This window comes from Tupaia chinensis, unplaced genomic scaffold (genome assembly GCF_000334495.1).
Source record: "Tupaia chinensis unplaced genomic scaffold, TupChi_1.0 Scaffold000315_1, whole genome shotgun sequence".
In the NCBI taxonomy this organism is placed as follows: Eukaryota; Metazoa; Chordata; class Mammalia; order Scandentia; family Tupaiidae; genus Tupaia; species Tupaia belangeri.
In genome coordinates this window covers 3219576-3239291 of record NW_006159808.1, presented here as the reverse complement: position 1 = coordinate 3239291, position 19716 = coordinate 3219576, and the positions used below count along the sequence as shown (strand labels likewise).

General features: G+C 42.5%; 1 protein-coding gene across 6 annotated transcripts in view; it reads left to right on the top strand.

Annotated features, from left to right (window-relative positions):
* Positions 1-19716, top strand: part of TBCK (TBC1 domain containing kinase) — a 109012-nt gene that overhangs the window by 60906 nt on the left and 28390 nt on the right. For 5 of the 6 annotated variants that reach the window (XM_027772927.1, XM_006151164.3, XM_006151166.3 and 2 more), the window contains exons 18-21: positions 84-134; positions 2268-2351; positions 8704-8789; positions 19396-19432. In XM_027772927.1, coding sequence (XP_027628728.1) covers positions 84-134; positions 2268-2351; positions 8704-8789; positions 19396-19432 — 258 coding nt within the window. The remainder of the gene's footprint in view (positions 1-83; positions 135-2267; positions 2352-8703; positions 8790-19395; positions 19433-19716) is intronic. The other variant, XM_027772926.1, reaches the window with a different exon arrangement.

The following is a 19716-nucleotide window of genomic DNA, read 5'->3' as shown; positions in this document are numbered from 1 at the left end:
GAGGTCTGCCGAGAACCGAGCAGTGTGTGTCTGCAGCTCCGCTGGACTGCAGGAAACTGACTCCTGTTTCCCACCTACATCAGGTCTCGACTCCCTCTGTGCTCCATTCCTGTATCTAAATTTCAATAATGAAGGTAAGTCTCTCACCATTGAGATAGCCATTGTGCATATTATTCTAAGGATTTGATTCGAACATGAAAGTTTTTTGTTTTTGTTTTTGAAATAATTTTTTCTTCGGGACCAGCAGTTGGCGTAATGGCTATGTCACTGAACTCCCATGTAGTCAACTGCAGTTTGAGTCCCAGACCCGGTGGCTTAAACTCACGCCGGGCGCGTGTGCGTGCTTGCCCAAGATCCCGAGAGGAGAATGGAGAAGGGATTGCGGCGTGGCCATCCCCCCTGGGGGGAGATTTCTCGCTTTCTGTCTCTATGTTTCTCTGTCTCTCTCTGTCTGTCTGGCAAGCGCATGCACCCTATAGCAAAAACCTCTCCAAAAAAAAAAAAAAGAAATAATTTTTCCTTCATCTCTCATAGAGCATGTGCGTGCGTGTTGAGAATGAGAGTGAGAGCAGGAGCGAGATGAGCGCCCGCCCCAGGGCCTGGTCGTGCCGCGACCCTCTTCCTCCAGCCCTCCAGCCCTCCAGCCCAAGGATCCTGGGCACTGGCCCATGTGCTGTGTGCCTCCGGCCGGTACCTGGGGATTCAGGCTGCGGCTGGCGTGTGGGATCCGGCTTGTCTTGAGAAGCCTTTACCGCTGCACCATGGAGCCGGCCCAGCTTTGTTCCTGTTTTCAGTTCTTGCTCTCTCCTTGACAGATACTGTAAATGTCTGTGAAATAAGCCATCCAGTTCATTTTAGAGGATGTGAAGGATGAATTTATTATTGGAACGTTTCAGTTCTAACCAGGCTGTGACCAGAGATTTGACAAGAATTTGACTGTTCCAAATTCATTGACCTGCTTTGGTGACTATTTTTATGAAATGTCAGAAAAAAATTCTGACATCTTTAAAAAATTAGTCATAATCTAAGCAAAACTCATAAAGAATTAACAAATAAATCAATATTGGCTGCATTTCCCTGGTCTTACGTCTCCAACACCTGCCATTTCAAATACCACGTTCTTAATGAGTTACTTCCCATTCTCCTTCCCGAACCCATCCGATACTTTATATTTTAGGAGATTAATCTGTGCCTACCTTATGTTCTAATTAGTTCTATACTAATGTTGCAGCCTTTCTCTTCCATGACCTTTTTCTGTTTTCTGCCCCTCTGCTCTACGGTTGTTAGAGTAGGTTTTCCAGTATATTAAATTCAACCGACTTAAAGTCCTACTGATACCCCAGCAGTGTACTTATATGGCATGAATGTCTAGCTGCCTAATCTCAGAATCTCTGCCTTTTCAGATTCTGTCCATTTCATGTCAGAATGTGTATTGATTTGGGAAATTGAGTAGAAATAGCATAATCCCAGAGAACTGAAATTTCACTATTTTGAATGGTTTTAAAAACATAGCATTCTCAGGCAGCTGGTGGCATGGTGGCTAAGGCAGCTGGATCCCACAAGGCCAACTGTGTAGTTCGGGTCCTGGAACAGTGACTTGAAAAACATGCCAGGCACATGTGTGCATAAAGCCCATAGAGGAGAATGGAAAAGAAAGGATTGTGGCATGGTGACACCCCAGTGGGGTTTCTCACTTTGCCTCTCTTTGTCTCTCTCCAGCAAATGCACATGCCCTTTAACTAACGTTGCAACAAAATTTTAAAAAGTGCCATTCTCTGATATCGTTTACTAATCTGGACTAGAGTTTTTGCTGAGTTTGGCGAGGCCTAACCAGTCATCACACATCCATCCAAGAGCAGTAAAGCATCTGTGTTTGGAAGTGCAGGTTGTAACTGTTGTCCAAATCCGGAATCTCAGACTCTCGTCTGCATCTGCAGGGATTAAGGATGTGGGCTTTGGATAGCTCATTCAGAATGATCACGTGATCCTACTCAGAAATTTAAAAGTTCAAGCATAAAGGTTTTATTATTGTGGGATAAAAGCTACACACTCACTCACAATCAAGTTACTAGGATGGCTATTTTTTGTCGCCCGAAATATCTTCTGTTTCAAAGCACAGAGGCTTTCCTCCCCGTGATCTCATTTCCAGTCCTTGTACATAACCGTTGTTTCAAAGCAGACTCTAGGAATATGTGCAGAATGAGTGTGGGCGTGGGCATTTACCTGCTCACTCATTTTTGATATGCCCTTGCTGTATTCCTTTTTAGCCTTGGCTTATGCGTGCATGTCTGCGTTTATCCCCAAGTACCTGTATAACTTCTTCCTGAAAGACAACTCACATGTAATACAAGGTAAGTAAACGTCTGTCTGTCTCTTCACAGGGAAAGTACTTAAATCAAAAGGAGCCAATACTTGATAAATTTATCATTTTGGCCCAATTATAATATGGCGATGGTCCACCACTAAAACCCATAAAGAGAGATCAGAAACTAGTCTTTCTCTAAGTACCCAAAGAATTATGGTATTATTTTCTAATTACAATTTAATATTTCATCTCAATTCAACTTAAATATAGGCATGGTGGTTTAAGAAAATAAGAGGCTTGGGCCAGTCTCGTGGCTACTGGTTAAGGGAGCTGGTTCCTATATGGCCAACTGCAGTTTGGATCCCAGCCTTACTGGCCTGTAAACCATGGCAGATGCATGTGTACGTGTGCTCAGAGTCACAGCAGAATGGGGGAGAAGGGACTGCTGCGTGAACGCGCCTCCCCGAGGCTGCTTTCTCCCTCTTTGCCTTCTCTGTCTCACTCTCCAGTTAGTGCATGCCCTCCGGCAACTAAACTTGTCCATAAAGGCTTTGCCATGGGGCAGGCCTACTGTGAATTAGTAAAAAGCTTAAACACTGCACAGTCATATGAGAAGAGCATGAGAAACATGTTTCCTTCAGCTCATCTCTCATGCTGAACATTCACATGTACTTCTTTCTTCTACTTCCCTGAAAGATTCCCCCTGTTCAGAGCCCAAGTCATAACCCATGAATTCATTCAGGATGACTTGAATCACATTCAAACTAATGGAGGGACAAGTAGTTGGCATAATGGCTATGTCACTGGACTCTCATGTAGTGGGAGTCCATAGTTCGAGTCCCGGACCTGGTGGCTTAAACTCACGCCAGGCGTGTGTGCATGTGTGCTCAAGATCCTGAGAGGAAAATGGAGGAGAAGGGATTGTGGCATGGTCATCCCCCCTGGGGGGTGATTTCTCGCTTTCTGTCTCTCTGTCTCTCTCTGTCTTTCTGGCGAGCGCACGCGCCCTATAGCAAAAGCCTCTCAAAGAAAAAAAAAATTCGGTATACTCTCTAAGATCCCAGCAATACCAAAACGAATGGCTTTAATAAATACTTTACATTTTACCAGTAAATTTCTCAGATTTTGCAAAGTAGATGATAGCCTGTTAAATAGTGACCAACACCACACCAAAAAGATTAAAGGTACAGAACAATCAGGCATATTTATGTGATGTGAAGGGCAACTTCTTAATCCTTCATTAAAGATGTCCGCAATACAATATTTTTGTCTTAGTCCGTTAACTGCATTGCTAACAGAAATATCTGAGCCTGACTGATTTTATGAAGGAGATGGAAGTTTCTTTATAAACTCATGGTTCTGGTGACTGCGAAGGGCTGGTGGAAGCAGAGGCTGGCGGGCCCCATGGAGAGGGAGGTCCTGCGGTGTGTCCCAAAGGTAGGCTCTGCTGCTAGCCAAGAGCCCTGCTCCCAGGAGCTGTACCTCCCTGGGTGAGCAAGTGAGCAGCAGCACGTCTTTCCTGCATGGCTTTAGCGATGTGTGTGGACACAGGAGGAAGCACACTGAGCTCCCAGCCTTGCCAGTTTCAAGAGTGTCTTGTGACTGAGGAGAGTTTTCCTGAAACAGAACATGTCCTGCCTTTACTGGAAATCTTATTTGAACTATTAAATGAGTTTCCTTGCAGGTTTTTTTTTAAACCAGAGCCGGATATGTGAGCAAAAATGAAAATGACTCACAAATGGCAGCCCTCAAAATTACTTTGCTCTTTCCTTTCTCTTCTTTGGAACTGCCTCTTCTCATTCACTTAGAAAGATCGGTGCTTGTTCTGTGCCTTTCCTAAGTAGGCCAGATTTTACAGCTGGGAGACTTTGTAATGGGAAATAATTTGGGTACATTTGCATTAAAATAACCGGTTTCTTTTGAGGGCCAGGAGTCAACATGTCACCAGATGGTTCAGTTTGGGCACATTCTTAGTTGACAGGAGATCTGGGACTCTGCTTGCTTATCTGTCCTTTCTATCTTCAGGATAAACCAGCAGTCTGATGGAAAATAACAAAGAGTTCCAGAACTGAGAGTGCACTTCCGATTTGTGAGCAAAGAAAACCATTTGCTTTAAATCCGTCAGTCAGCACCCTTCATCTCTGTGCCCAGCTCAGAGTGAAAGCTGAAAAACTGGGCAGAAAGGGAAAAATAGGGATGCCCATATGTAGGGTTTTTGAAATTTTATCTCTGCATATATTTTATGAAATTTTTTTTGGAAAACAAACAGATGGCTTATTTATAAACAGCTGCACTAAAGTATGATAGTGTTAGATGAAATTCTTACACTGAATTCATTGGAAATTGTCATTTTAAAGTATGTAACAAACAAGGAAGCTGTTTTAAAGGACATTAACAAGAATTTTTAATGCTCTGAGATTAGATTGGTAAAAGCCAGTTTATTTCTGTTTTATGTCTCTTTGCAAAAATTAAAAGGTGAATGATTTCACTAAAATGAAGAAAATTTATTTTAGATGTGATTTTGTACAATAATGTAATAAACTTCACTTGAAGTAAGTTTAGCAGAAAATATTATAAATACTTTGATGTTTTTTTCTAGAATAGCATTAATTGGGACCAGCAGATGACATAATGGTTACATTGCTGGACTCCCATGTAGTCGACCATGATTTGAGTCCTGGACTCAGTGGCTTAAAACTCAAGCTGGGCACATGTGCATGCATGCCCAGAATCTTGAGAGGAGAATCGAAGAGAAGGGATTGCAGCGTGGTCATCCCCACAGGGGTGATTTCTCACTTTCTGTCTCTCTGGCGAGCGCACGCACCCTATCAAAGATCTCTCAGAAATTAGTAAATAGCGTCTTCCAGGCATGCAGCGTGGCACAGCAGCACAGCACTTACGATGCCAAGGCACATAGGAGACCTGGGGTTCGATGTGGGAAGGTCCCAGGTTCACTTCCCAAGGCTGGTCTATGCACACTGTGTGTGTGCCCTGAGCCAAGGCCAGCCACAGCTGGGGACATGATGACAGTGGGAGGACACTTGGGGTGCTTCCTCACAGAAAAACTAAATAAAAACTTTAGAAAATAAAAAAAGAATGAACAGTACTTACATTTTCCCCAGTCACATACAGGTTAGGGAATGCTGTTTCTGAGGTTATTCCAAGACTAGATTTGTGTTCTCATCGATCACAATTACAGGGTTTTAACAGCATTGTAATGTCTCCTGAAAAGAGTCCACAGGAACATCCCTGGAATCCTCTGCTTGAATCTGACCACTGGCTGTTTTCTGTAGCTGCACTTAAATTCTCCCAGTTTGATTTAGAAACCAAAGGACATACGCATTTTGATATTTTTAAGTTAATCTAGGGAATTTTTTACATGCCTTTTTGAAATAACAGAATATAACAAGGTGGTGATATTATCGGTTCTATATTAAATGAGGAAAGTCTTTCTATCAGGCTATCAGGAAAGTCATGACGCATTTTTGCATAGAAAAACAGAAAACTGCAAATGGCTTTCTTGATGACTGATATAACATACATCATAGGGCATGCTATATCTCATTCAGAAGCCAGTCCTGAGCCATCAAAACGCATAGATTACATTAACAGTTACGTTTGTCTTTATGAACTAGACATAGTCTATACTAATATGAAAATAAATATTTGTGGATATACATGTTATAACATGCATCATATAAATGCAGCCATCTGTGTTTGACAGAACACATGAAACATGTTTTCAAGACGGATTAGGTTTCTTCAGTAGATCCTGTTAGCTGCATAATTCCACATAGTAATTATGTTTATGAAGCTCAAAGACAAATGACGTTTAATAAGCTGGACCATAGCTGCGGAGAATTGCCTAAGGCATAAATTTCTGGTTTAAAGTAAGCTGCTGTTTAGAACTTAATAACTATGTGCTTTCATCAATATGGAGTTGAATGCTTATGACTGCTGATGTTATATAGCTTTGGCTTCTGGGTAAATCGGGACTGCAAACTTACCATCACTAATTGGAAGGAGGAAAAAAAAGTTAAAGAAAAATTAAACCCGGAAGTTCCCTGGAGCCTTTGAATGTGTCCTCAGTCCTCACTGTGATCTGTGACTCTTGAAGCTGATGTGAATTGTACCTTCTTTGTTCTGAGAGGCAAAGGTGAGACAGTGGATAGATAGAACGAATTCTGTTGCAGTAGGATAAACACCAAAGCAAGAACAATTTTTTAGCCAAGTGCTTGTTTTTGTTGTTTTTAGGGAAATTTTTGCTATAGGGCGCATGCACTTGCCTGAGACAGAAAGAGACAGAGAAAGTGAGAAATCACCCACCGGGGGGATGGCCATGCCACAATCCCTTCTCTTCCATTCTCCTCTCGGGATTTTGAGCACACACGCACTTGCACCCAGCTTGAGTTTCAAGTCCCCAGGTCCAGGACTCAGATTGCGGTCAGCCATATTGGGAGTCCAGTGCCACACCCACTGCGCCACCTGCTGGTCTCTCGAGTGCCTGTTCTTTATCCAGTAGGTACAATTGTTCGATCAGGAATTTAGCTTGATCATAGTATTGTACGTAGCTGCTCCTTTTCTTTTCTTTCTGACTTTGTGCAATAGGCGACATTATTTATATGCAAATAACTGTAAAATGCAATCATTACAAGCAAAATCTTACTTGAGAAAACAACGGAAAGGTGACCCAATTCCCTGGTCCCTGGTGGCAATTTAACCTTCTCTGTGAGGGGGCAGGTTCTTCATTCCTAAATTAAGTGACGAGCTAAATGTAGCAAATCCACTGTATTATCTCTCTCTCACACACACACACACACACACACACTCTCACACAGCTCAGAAGCCCTGATGCGTACTGTCCCAAAAGACATGCTGTCTCAGAGTCCAGACTTCGGTTTTAGAGGCCAGGGTCCTGGTGCCTTAGCTCACTTGTTTATTGGCTCCGGCTAGTGGCTGTCACCTCCTTGTGTGGTTACGGCAAGTACTATGAGGCCAACATTCATAAACTCAGAACGCAGTCGTATCAGCGTTCGAATGGGAATTAGCCTTACCGGAGCATAATCATGAATACAATATAAGCTTTTTCAGATTTACTGAGAATCACAGCACTGCAAAGTACACGTCATAGCAGAAGTCTGCTTGCACTGATGGATTTTCAAGGATTTAGTACTGGTTCTTAAAATATCAAAAACAAGAAACTTTAAAAACTAAAAAAAGCAAGGTAGACGCTCTTTTTAGAGCTTATATTCACCAAATAATTGATTTGAAAATAGACGCTACTTTATTGGAGAACAGAGCTGAGATGATTAAGGTAAAACTTGTACTGAGGTGTTGTCATTTCACTTTACAGAAGGAGAAAAATGTTGAACTCATTGAAAAATGTACTAATTGTGTTTAATCCGTTGGTTCCTTGCCCTTGAGTAGACTCTTCCCACTATCTTGTCTGGATTAGTAAATAGGGAATATGTTGGGAAGAATAGTAACTTGGGAGAGTGGGAACAAATGGACCTGTATTTCTCATAGACCAGCTGAACTCTGTGCTTAGAATGAGAGGTGGGGGAGAGGGAGGAGAGAGGTATTTTTTTGACAGTGTCACAGCCCTCCCGCCCCAGCTCCCAGTGAGCCAGGGTTTCAGGAGGCGAGCCTATTTAGTTTGGACAGGAACTGAAACTGGGCCTCCCACACAGCCCCACCTCTCACAGCCTCTCCTCTGCAGTGGGGCCCACAGAAGAGCGTTTCAAATGTGTCCCTCCTTGCTTCTGAATGTGTTCATTCTTATGCCTAAATGTGCGCAGTGCAGGGTCTTGAGTGGAAATGAGTTAGAACTGGAGTTGACCCCTGTCTATGTCAAGGGTTGGTGATTCCTTCTGAACATTCAATAATTGTAAAATAGATTTAATATTACTAGAGAAAAGGAGACCAGCAGGTGGCATGGTGGTGAAGGGCATTAGACTCCCACACGGGTGACTGTGGTTCAAGTCCCAGACCTGGTGGCTTCCTTTCTCACTTTCCCTCTCTTTTTCTTGCTCTGTTCCTCTCTGGTCAAATTTGAATAAATAAATAAAGTTGAATTAAAAATTCTTTGAAAAATATTACTAAAGAAAAGGTATTTGCAGAGTATAATAGGAAAGAATTATTCATCGTGTGTCTAATTTGTGATTTAGGAAATGAACTAATAGCTCTGAAGGCAGAAAATAAATTGTGGTATAAATTTTGAGTGTATTTGTTTGATAATGAGCAGTAAGGGATTAAAGTAGTAACAAAATGGAAACTTAGATATCCGTGGTGGAGTCGAATCTCATCCAGAACGTCAGTACGATGTCATTTATTTGAATTTGCTGTCTTCGAGGCACTTTGTTGAAAGGATGACCGTCTTCACCTTTGTGTCCTTTCAGAGTATCTGACTGTGTTCTCTCAGATGATCGCCTTCCACGACCCCGAGCTGAGTAATCACCTCAATGAAATCGGCTTCATTCCAGATGTGAGTACTGGGTACACTCATGGGACATGAGGTAAAAATAAAGTGGAAGGAGGCCAAGGCGTATTTCTTTCAATTTTGTTATAAGAAATCCACACCTGAACAAGTTACTGCTACTAATTGTAGCCTCCTTTTTTATATCAATTTTTTATTTTCGCATAGGGTGCATGCACTCACTGGAGGGAGATGGGGGGCAATGAGAAAACACCCCAGAGGGGCGGCCATGCCACAGTTCCTCTTCCTCATTCTCAAGATTTCTAGATGTGCACACGCACATCCAGCGTGAGAACATGGTGGGCTGGGATTCCAACCGTGTAGTCACCACGTGGTATCCAGCCGCTCTGACCACTGCCCCCGCTGGCTCCTAGTTATAGCCTCCTGTTGTAAAGTTTGTGTGTTTACCTCCCATGTTCTTATTTGCGAGAAAAGAGAAGGTGTCTTATTTTTCCTAACATACTTAATACTCTCCTACTGTTTTGAAAAACTCATTAGTGAGCGTGTTTATGAAGTTGTGCTCTGAAGGGTTTTCACTTGAATTTTATGATAGTCAGGCCTAATTCTGAAGAAATAAGAAATGTATACTTAAGCGAAATCTCAAGTAGCTGCTTCCGTGTTTTGCTTGATAAACAGGAAATGCGACCCGAGTTTGGCTTCCTTCCTTAACTTCTCTGAAGTCCCTATCAGCTAGAAGCCAGAGCTGACAGTCAGGCTAGCCAGAGCATGGCTTACTCTGTTACTCACTGGGGGCTCATGACACAGAGTCAAGCCCCTTTGAAAAGGTTTCTGGGTAAATCTAACTAGCGTTCCCTTATCCGAGGTTTCTGTTACTCGAGGTCAGCTGTGGTCTGAACATAGGGGAATGTGGTACAGTGCACTAAGGTATTCTGAGAGGAGGAGACCTCATCCATGCCGTTTTATTATACTATATTTTATAACTGCTCTATTGTACCGTTCATTATTTTTACTAATCTCTTGTTGTCCCTGATTTATAAATTACTTTTTTATAGGTATATACATACAGGAAAAGCATAGTACAGTGTATATAGGGTTTGGTATGTCTGGTTTCAGGGCCCACTGAGAGTCCTAGGACATACCCCGCATAGATAAAGAGGACTACTTTATAGAAAAATATCACATTGTACCCCATAAATGTATGCAAGTACTGTTTCTCAATTGAAAGTAAAATAAAAGGAGAAAAAAGGAGAAACTAGTAACAGAGGTTATATAACTGGGGAGGGGGTTCAAATTGGTAGCAAAGGTGGAGGGAATACTTTCTTGTTATATTTTACATGTTTTTAACACCAAAAATGCATTACTAATTCAGAAGTTTAATTGAAACCATCGTACCTACCCTCAAGCAATTGTAATTTTTCAGAGGGATGCTTTATTGAAAAAACGTTTGTTTATTCCAAGAGAAACAGAGAGAGAGAGACAGGCCTGGACACCCTGATCCAGCTCCAGCCTCCCCTAGCCTAGATCAGTGGCGTCATGCTCAGAGAGGTCTCTGGATGTAAACCAGCACTTCCTCTGTGCGCCTCGGCTGTGGTTCACTGCATCTCAGCACTGCACCACGGAGTCCCTACCAAAGATCATTGACAAGGGGACAAAATGTTTATGCTGTGTATTATTAACACAGGAAAAGCAATTTATAAAACAGTATTTGGGGACCAGCAAGTGCGTAATGGTTATGTTGCTGGACTCCCACATAGTCAGTCGTGGTTTGAGTCCTGGATCCCGCGGCATAAGCTCACACCAGGCCTGTGTGTGTGTGTGTGTGTGTGTGTGTGTATGCCCAAGATCCCGAGAGAGAATGGAGAAGTGATTGCACTGTGGCCATCCCCCAGGGGCAATTTCTCACTTTCTGTCTCTTTGTCTCTCTTTGCCTATCCAGCAAGTGCACATACCCAGAAGCAAAAATTTCTTTTAAAAAAATAAAACAGTGTTTTGGCATCGCTTCATTTTCATACAATTAAATGTGGTGTATATGTACGATACATACAAAAAGTTGAAAGGCTCTGTACTCTAGAATATGACTTCAATGATCTAAATATGGAATTGCACAAAGTTATCATTTCTGTCTAGGGGTAAATTCTTATTAAGGTTATAGAAGGTACAAAATATAAATTTAAAGAGAAAGAATTAAATTGAGTTCTACAAAGGGGCTTCCATTGCATTGGTAATATGCAGGGGCTTCAAAAAGTTCGTGGAAAACATGTGCTGTGAAAAACTGCATGGATTTTACATTTTTGCACCAAAATAAGGTCTTAGTTTCATGTCATTTTTTCTCACAAACTTTTTGAAGTCTCATATATTTTGATTTAAAAGATTTTTTTATTTAGTCTGTTCATTCTACTCACTGAGGTTTATGCCTAAAGTCAGACTTGTGTTCATGGATATGTATATGTCAGCTGTGCTTGCTACTGAAAGTAGATTAACTAAGATCTTTAGTGAACCAATAAAATGTGGGGGGAGGCATAGAAAGCAACCATGGGACACCAGAGACAGCGTGGGGCGAGGGTAGGAGATGGCAGAAGGTGAGAGACAGGAAATCAAGAATGGGAAAAAAGACAAAATATGCAGGAAACGAGAAATGGAAAATTTGTTGTCGATAACACGTATGTTGATGTTCTTGATTGAGCCAATATACAATGTATTCTGGATGGAAAATCTCATTTTGTATGCTGTAATGATGTACAGTGAATGTAAATAAATACATTTAAATTTAAAAAAAGATTTTTTTGCAGCAAATGTGGCAAAATATTAAATCTGAGTGGAGGGTACCCTGGTGTTCTTTAAATATGCAGTTATGCAGGGTGAATGAAGTATTCAATAATTCGATGACTTTAACATAGCATTTATTTCAGTATGCTTTCTCCTAAAATGACTGGGGAGTTTTTGTGTGAGTTCTTGTAAAAGTTTGCAATAGTAGCAGTATTATCAAAGTACTGTGAGTTGTTATAAGTAGGCAATTAGTCTTGCAAGCTAGCCTAAGTCATGTGTGGTGAAAGATAGTTCCTTGTGGAATGGGAGAATCCAGCTAATTACGAATGCTCGGGATCCCTAATCCCCAGTATTAATTCTCGAATCATTGCAACAATAAAATGTCTCTACATGCATTTCCAAAAAATTACATGTATTTCTAAAGATATTGCTCCCTCTAGGGAAATGTCAGTACCAGTTAAAAATCCTGAGCATCTTGCTCTCTGTGACGGGTCTCAGGACAGGTACTCCGTGGATATGAGCAACACTATTTTCTTGCACAGAGTGAGCAAATGAAAGTCAGTCAACAAAAGAAGTTAAAATTTTAGTTAATAGGAAGATTGTATCGTGAAATCTTTTAACTTGTTTCTTTTAGTTTGTTTATTTTATTGAGCTGTTTCTCAAGTCTGTGGATAATATTAAAATAGTAAAAGGCCATTTTTACATTTATAAACAAACTTGATTTTAATGTAGACATTGTTGACGAAAAGGAGTGGTGGGAAGGGCAGATAAAATAGATCATTGTTCCTACATTTTTCTAACTAGTAATAATCACGTTTTGAGCTGCATTTTACTAGTTTGTGTTTGCAACATTCGTCCCCCTGCCCGATTTATGTCTTTACTGCTCTGCCTTTAAAATAGTTTTAGAGGTAACTGCTGCTCCTCTGAGAACAACGTGCCAGGATCCATCTAAGGTGCGCTATCTGCTGGTGAGATCCTGACGGGTTTCCCGTGGAAGAGCTAGCCCGACCCCAGTAAGCCTCCCTAAGCTTCCATGCCTGAAACGCTGACTCTGTCGCAGGAGAGAGCGCGATTTCGGGCTCGTTCCCATTCGCAGTGGGTCCCAGAACTCAGCAGGGCACGCCGCTGCGGCGTGGATAGTTACAGCAGCAGTGTGGTGCACTGAGCACTGCATCCATGTTGCGTGTCATGGTGGTTATGCGATTTACATGTAAATAGAGTGAGTAAAGTGTGTTTGGCAAAATTGGGGCCAGGATGATTTTTACCATTTTTGTCTTGATGTGTATTTCTGCTTCTGAAAAATACACTGGGTCTTTAAAATGATGACAGGAAAGTATGCTTCCTCGTTGGTCAGGGAGCTATTTTCCTGACATGCTGTGAATTGCATTCAGCTTGCAAATTATCAGAAGTTGTCAGGTGGCCACTGAGAGAGAGGATAAGGGCTGCACGCTAGTATGACTGCGCCTTTTGAACCTCCTGTCACAGCTGGAGAGAGCTAACAACCTCAGCGATCTGCCGGCCAGTCTGGACCGGTGCCTGCACCGCTCCTGCCTCTCTCCTTCCTTAAAAGCTCACCATTATTGTTTTCAAAATTTACATTCAACCAAGCTTGTAGCGGGAATTGTGAAAGGACTGCTCCGAAGTATTCATCGATTTGTTCATCCATTTGTTTCTGGCCTTCACCTTGTTGTTACATAAAGAAATTTTAGATTTCAACCTAAAGAGGGGACTGCTGGTGATGTCCTTTCAGAATATGCCATGAGGAGTCCTGCTAGCCCATCCTCAGACCCCTGGGGTGTTTCTTCTTGTCTGGTAACTGCGACCGTGTCCCTCGCATTACTCCTAACCCCAGTCTCCTGACTTCACATCCAGTAAGATGACTTTTAAAGTCTTTTCCTCTTAATAAAGCTTAATTACCTTTCAGAAAGTGTCCAGGTCTTCAAAACCAAAGGGCTTGTTAATCCCATGGGGAATGATAGATAACATCTGGTAACTTCTTATTGAAAATCATCCATGTTAAATATCCAGTTTAGGGCTCAGCAGGTGGCATAGTGGTTAAGGCACTGGACTCCCACATGGCTGACTGTGGTTTGAGTCCCATTTACGGCACCTTGAAACTCACGCCGGGTACATATGCCTGCGTGCCCAAAATCCTGAGAGGAGAATAGAGGAGAAGGGACTGTGTGTGACCATCCCCTGCAGGGTGAGTTCTCACCGTCTGTCTCTGTGTCTTTCCAGCAAGCACATGCACTCATTAACAAAATTTTCTCCAAAAAAAATCCATTTATTAAATCTTCACTTGAGTCTTCTCCCACAAAATCTATCTCTAATCTAACCAATACTGATACTGATTCAGGAACCATTTATGTTATTAAAAATAGCATTAATGTGGGTTATATCTATCAGTACTTACTGAAACATTTTAAAATATTTATATATTCTTTAAATGAATGACAATTACAAACCTATCCCATGTTAACCAACATAACACATTTTTTCTGAAAAATAGCTGTGTTGGACCAGCAGTTAGCATAATGGCTATGTCGCTGAACTCCCACGTAGTCAACCGCGGTTCGTGTCCCGGACCCGGTGACTTAAAACTCACATCAGGCACGGGTGCATGCATGCCCAAGATCCCGAGAGGAGAATGGAGGAGAAGGGATTGCGGCGTGGCCATCCCCCGGGGGGGGGTGATTTCTCGCTTTCTATCTCTCTGTCTCTCTCTGTCTGGCGAGCACACATGCCCTATGGCAAAAACCTCTTAAAAAAAAAAAGAAAGAAAGAAAAATAGCTGTGTTTTGCAAACCAAAAAAAAAAGGAATGTTGTTTTATATTTTTGCAATCTGTTTTTTTAACAGAAGACAGCTGGATTCTCCCATCTGCTCCTGCATTCGGTCTGTTGAAGTATGTTTGGGTCGAAGTGTATGAAAAAAATGTGACCCTACACAGACATGTACTTGGCAAAGGGCCGTCTTAGACATTGGTGGCTTTGTACCCTGCAGGACAAATGTTAGTATGATAGAAAACAGAAAAAAAAAATTTAGTATTATTATGAAAATAGGTTTGAGTTGGTGGATCCTGAAGGGCCTCGAGGACCCTGGGTCTGACTGTGACTGAAGGAAGCTGGTGTGGAGAGCGAGCACTCAGATACCAGTGCCAAACAGGCCAGGGCTCTAAATCTGGGCTCTCCAATGTTTTGATGATGTGACTGACCTTACTTATTTGCACAATATTAACTACATAACCTTAATTAAGTTAATTTCTCTTACCTTCTATCCTCTTCCCATTAATGCCGATACAATAAATCTTATCTCATAGGATTTTTATGATGAAGAGATGCACATCAACCATTTAATACAGTTCCAGCCACATGGTGTCCGGTGTTGTTTATCATTATTAGATTCTGAGCCTGTTCCTCTACCTCGTGGGTTCTAGTGGAATGATTCACAGCTAGAAGAGCACTACCGTGCGCGCTAGGGCAGCACCAGTAACGTCAGAGGTGTGGTACTGCATCCCTCCCTTCTCGTTCCCTCTGCTCCTCCCGCTCCCGAATCCAGCTCATGTTCCCTCTTACTCAGTGGCTTCGTGGAGTTCCCTCAGAGCTGAGTGCTTAAAACACTGTCCTATCACAGAAGTTCCTGAATTGTTACGCTAGTTGTGACTCCTGTGCTTACGTCTGAGACAGATGTCACATTCTCTGCCAGGTGTCTTAGATCCAGTAACCATGTCCCCAGCTCCCCTAGAAGTGCACAGAAGTATGTGACTACCAGATCACGAAGTCCAGGGCTTCGAGGTCCCGGGATCATACAGGGTGGTCCAGACTGCATCGAAAGACCTGCCGATTCTTAGGCATTCTTTCCTGGAATGTCCCGAGGTGCCCCTCCCTGCCGCACATGAAGAAAATCGTCGCAAAGCATCAAACTGATGATCGATATGTATTTTACAGAAAAGGCTTTAATAATGTCAATGTGACAGTACTTCTGCATTGAGATGAACAGATAACATGACATGAGGAGGTGGGTTAAGAGCATGAATTAGGGCTGGCTTCTTGGTGCTGTGGTAACGTGCTGCTCAAGAGCAGCTGCGCCTCACACAGCACAGTTCGCAGTATGAGAGATATCTCCTCTTCGGCCAGCATGTAGTGTAGTGGTTAAGGTGCTGGACTTCCACACGGTCGTCAGGGTTCGAGTCCCAGACTTGTTGGCTTGAAACTCGCACTGGGCAAGTGTGCATGCATGCCCAAAATCCCTGATGGAGACTGGATGAGTAGAGATTGCAGCACTGGCCTTCCCCCACACACAGGGGGTGATTTCTCACTTTCTGTCTCTCTGCCCGACAGCAAAAATATCTTAAAAAAAGAAAAAAGAAAGAAAAATATATTTTCTCTTAAACTTGTGTTTGTATACACTTTAAAGTTATTGAGCCTTGATTTTCTGCTTTTCAAAATCAACGTAATAAGCCTCTTGCTTTTAGTTTTCCTCTTGATATCTCTTAACTTGAATTACCAGACCCTGTGGAAAGACCTCACAAAATGCTGAATATTGCTGTTCTTGCTTGCTGTTGGTAGGGGGCAGTATTTGCCTGGCCTAGTCTGCAGACCAGCTCTGCCTCACCAAGTGTACATAATCTCCTCTGGAGAATAGTGCACGTGCGATTTCTTTCATTGGGTTTCAGTTTCCAACTTTAAGTCAGGAAATAGCTAATAATAGCTCTAGGTTAATGAGACTAATTATATATGTTTTTATATTTGTAATCAAATATTTCATCATCTAATTACTTTTTTAAAAATTAAAACTTGCCAGGTAGGTATTCAAAATTACCTTCTTTTGCTCAGTGTATGTGTGTGTATCATACCGTGTTATGAAGCTTTACCAGTGTCTTGAGAAATTAGTTCAGATGAAAATATCAATTAAGATTTTAGAGAGGAAAACTAAAGAAAGAATAACAGGTGTGACAATCTCACAATATATTCCCTATTAATTAACCTGACCTTTGTTTAATTAGTACAAGGTGACTGGTACTGATGAGCATTTTTGAGCTGTCCTTTATTATATTAAAGATATTTATTTGACCTGAGTTAATTATTACTTTTCAGAGATTAGAATAAGCTTTGTTTTCATTTTTGTTTTTGTGTTTTAGGTTTTTGCCGTAGGGCACATGCCACACATGCGCTGGTAGGAGAGAGATCGAGAGAGGAAAATGAGAAGTCACCGCCCGTGGGGGACGCCATGCCACAATCCCTTCTCTCCAGATTTATTTCTGCTTTGGCATAATATGAACTTATACAGACAAGAGATGATGGGAGCTTGAGTCAGCATATCGGCATTGGAATGGTGAGAAGTTTTCACATTCTGTATATATTTTGAAAAGACAGCCAACAGAAAAAATTTATACGGTGTAGAGAAAGCCAGAGTCAGGACCAGCAGTTGGCGTAATGGCTATGTCATTGGACTCCCATATAGTCGACTGTGGTTCAAGTCCCAGACCTGGTGGCTTAAACTCACACTGAGTGCATGTGCCTTCATGCACAAGATCCCGAGAGGAGAATGGAGGAGAAGGAATTGTGGCGTGGCCATCTTCCCTGGTGGAGGGGCGATTTCTCACTTTCTGTCTGTCTCTCTCTGTCTTTGTCTTTCTGGTGAGTGCATGCCCCCTATAGCAAAAAAAAAAAAAAAAAAAAAAAAACTCTCAAAAAAAAGAAAAGAAGGCCAGGAATCAAGAATCATGGAAAAACCTTCTTTTGCAAATCGGAGCAGTTGGAAGGATGGAGCTGTGCTTACTTGAGATTTGGAAGGCCGTGCTCTGAGGTTCTAGTTTGGGGCTCAGTTCACGACAAGTGGTTAGCCATCAGGTGTTCCAGTAGACGTATCATGTAGGCATTTGGACATGTGAGTTTGGAATTCACAGGAGGGGTGAGCTAGGGATACAGGACCCTCTAACTATACAGTGACTAACCAGAGAAAAACAGAAGAGAGAAAGGTCCAAGAACTGAACCGGGAGCACTCCAATGTTTAAAAGCCTGGGAGAAGAAGAGCCAACAGAGGAGGTAGATAAGGAGCAGTCAGAAAGATAAGAAAAACTAAATGCGTGTGGTATCTTGAAGCCAAGTGAGTATAAAGTTTTTTGAGTTGGAGTAGCCAACTGCACCGAATCCTGCTGATTGCCAAAGAACTGGCTGTTAACCTTGAGCAGCACGGAAGTGACCGATGAGCAAGATAAGAGCAGTTTCAGTGGCGAGGTGGAGACAAGAACCGGGCAGGATGGAGTGCAGTGAGAGCAGGTTTCATGACGCCCGGCTGCTCTTACTGGAGTGCGAGTTCTCGACAGCCCAGAACTGCACCCATCCGATCCCCAGACACCGTCCTGGTGTGTATTGGGCACCCAGAAAGTATAGCATGAATTAACGAAGAAGCAAGTACAACCCCTTAACCCCCAGGAATCTTACTTTCCCACAAAGGCCATGATCAAAAAAGCCAGGGGGCTCCTGTGACTTTGCCGCCCTGCCCCTGCCAGAACCTCTCTTGGAACACTGACTTGTAAAGCCTTCGGCGTGTCGTTAATAACAATTCCAGTGGAAGTTTATAGAGTGTTACTGTGTGCAAAGCACTTTCACAACACGTACTCCGCCCCTTAGTTAAGCTAATTCTCTATATTTTGTGATTAGGTAGTAAACAGAGGGAAACAAATTTGTCACTCAGCCAAGAAACAGATTATTACTAATAATGGTGATATTATTATAGATCTTTGTAATTTAAGTCTGTTATGAAGCTTCCTATTAACTGAGAAAGTAGTAACAAGAAGTGCATGCTTTATAACACCTCTCATTGAAACATTGTGAACATTTAAAGCATATTATCCATCCTCAGAAATACTCAGGAAGGAACCTCAACCCTTATGAGGGCAGTGTTAGAGTTCTCCAGAGAAACAGCCCCAGGAGGAAAGATGTGCGTGAGGGGATGTCTGAGGAGGAATCGGCTCATGCAGTTGTGGAGGCTGGAAAATCCAACAGCCTGACCTCTGCAGGCTGGAGACCCAGGAACGCCAGTGGCCTAGTTCAGTTGGAGTCCTCAGGCCTGAGAACCAGGGAGCCAGTGACAAATTCACGTCCAAGGGCAAGGGGCGATGAGATGAGGTGGTCCACCTCAAGCCGTGAGGCAGAAAAGAAGGGGCAGATCCCTCCTCCCCCTTTGCTAAGTTGAGACCCTTGGCAGGTTGGACGATGCCCACCCACTTCGGAGAAGACGATCTGCTGAGCTCACCAGGTCAAGGGTCCTTCTCGTCTGGACAGACAGACGCACCTGCAAATAATGTTTAGTCAGATGTCGGGGTATCCCCTGACACAGACAATCTGGCCCTGAGGTTAGCTATCACAGGGTCTTCAAAATGTCAACACCATGGGAGCCAGCAGGTAGTGTGGTGGTTAAGGTGCTGGACTCCCACATGGCCGATCGTGGTCTGAGTCCTGGACCTGGAAGTTTGCTTCCTCATTTTCTCCCTCTCGCGCTCTGTCTCTCTCTGGCGAGTGCACATGCTCTATAGCAAATTAAAATAATAATAATAAATAAAAGTACATAAACAGTTCTTTTTTTAAAAAGTCAGCATTGTGTTGCATAACCTGCAAAGTATGCCCTGAAATTAGCGTGCTAGTGATGCCTGGGATTAGCCGTGGGGCTGAGTGTAGTGAAGGGTCCCTGACAAAGGTTCAGCTCATCTATATTGTAGATAAATACCATTACATCATAGAGTATTTGTGATAAGGACTGTAACCGCCTTTACTCTCTTATTTTCATGAATGGAGTGGACCATTGAGTTGACCGGTAATCATTTTCATTATTATTTTTATTTTCTCTTTCCCCATCCCCTGTACCCTTCTTCTTCCCACTTACAGCTCTATGCCATCCCTTGGTTCCTCACCATGTTTACGCGTAAGTACCATTCTCTATTCCTTTCAATACTGAATTCCCAAAAGGACAGCTCCGTTCTTGCCCACTGTTTTATATTTGCAATAATATTAGGCAATAATATACAGCATGGTAGTTAAGGCACTGGACTTCCACATGGCTAACCAAGGTGTGTGTCCTGCACTTGGCAGCTTGAAAAACATGCTAGGTGCGTGTGCATGTGTGCCCAAAATCCTGAGAGGAGGACGGAGGAGAAGGGGGGTGTAGCATGGCCATCCCAGCAGGGGGTTCTCACTTTTTCTCTCTCT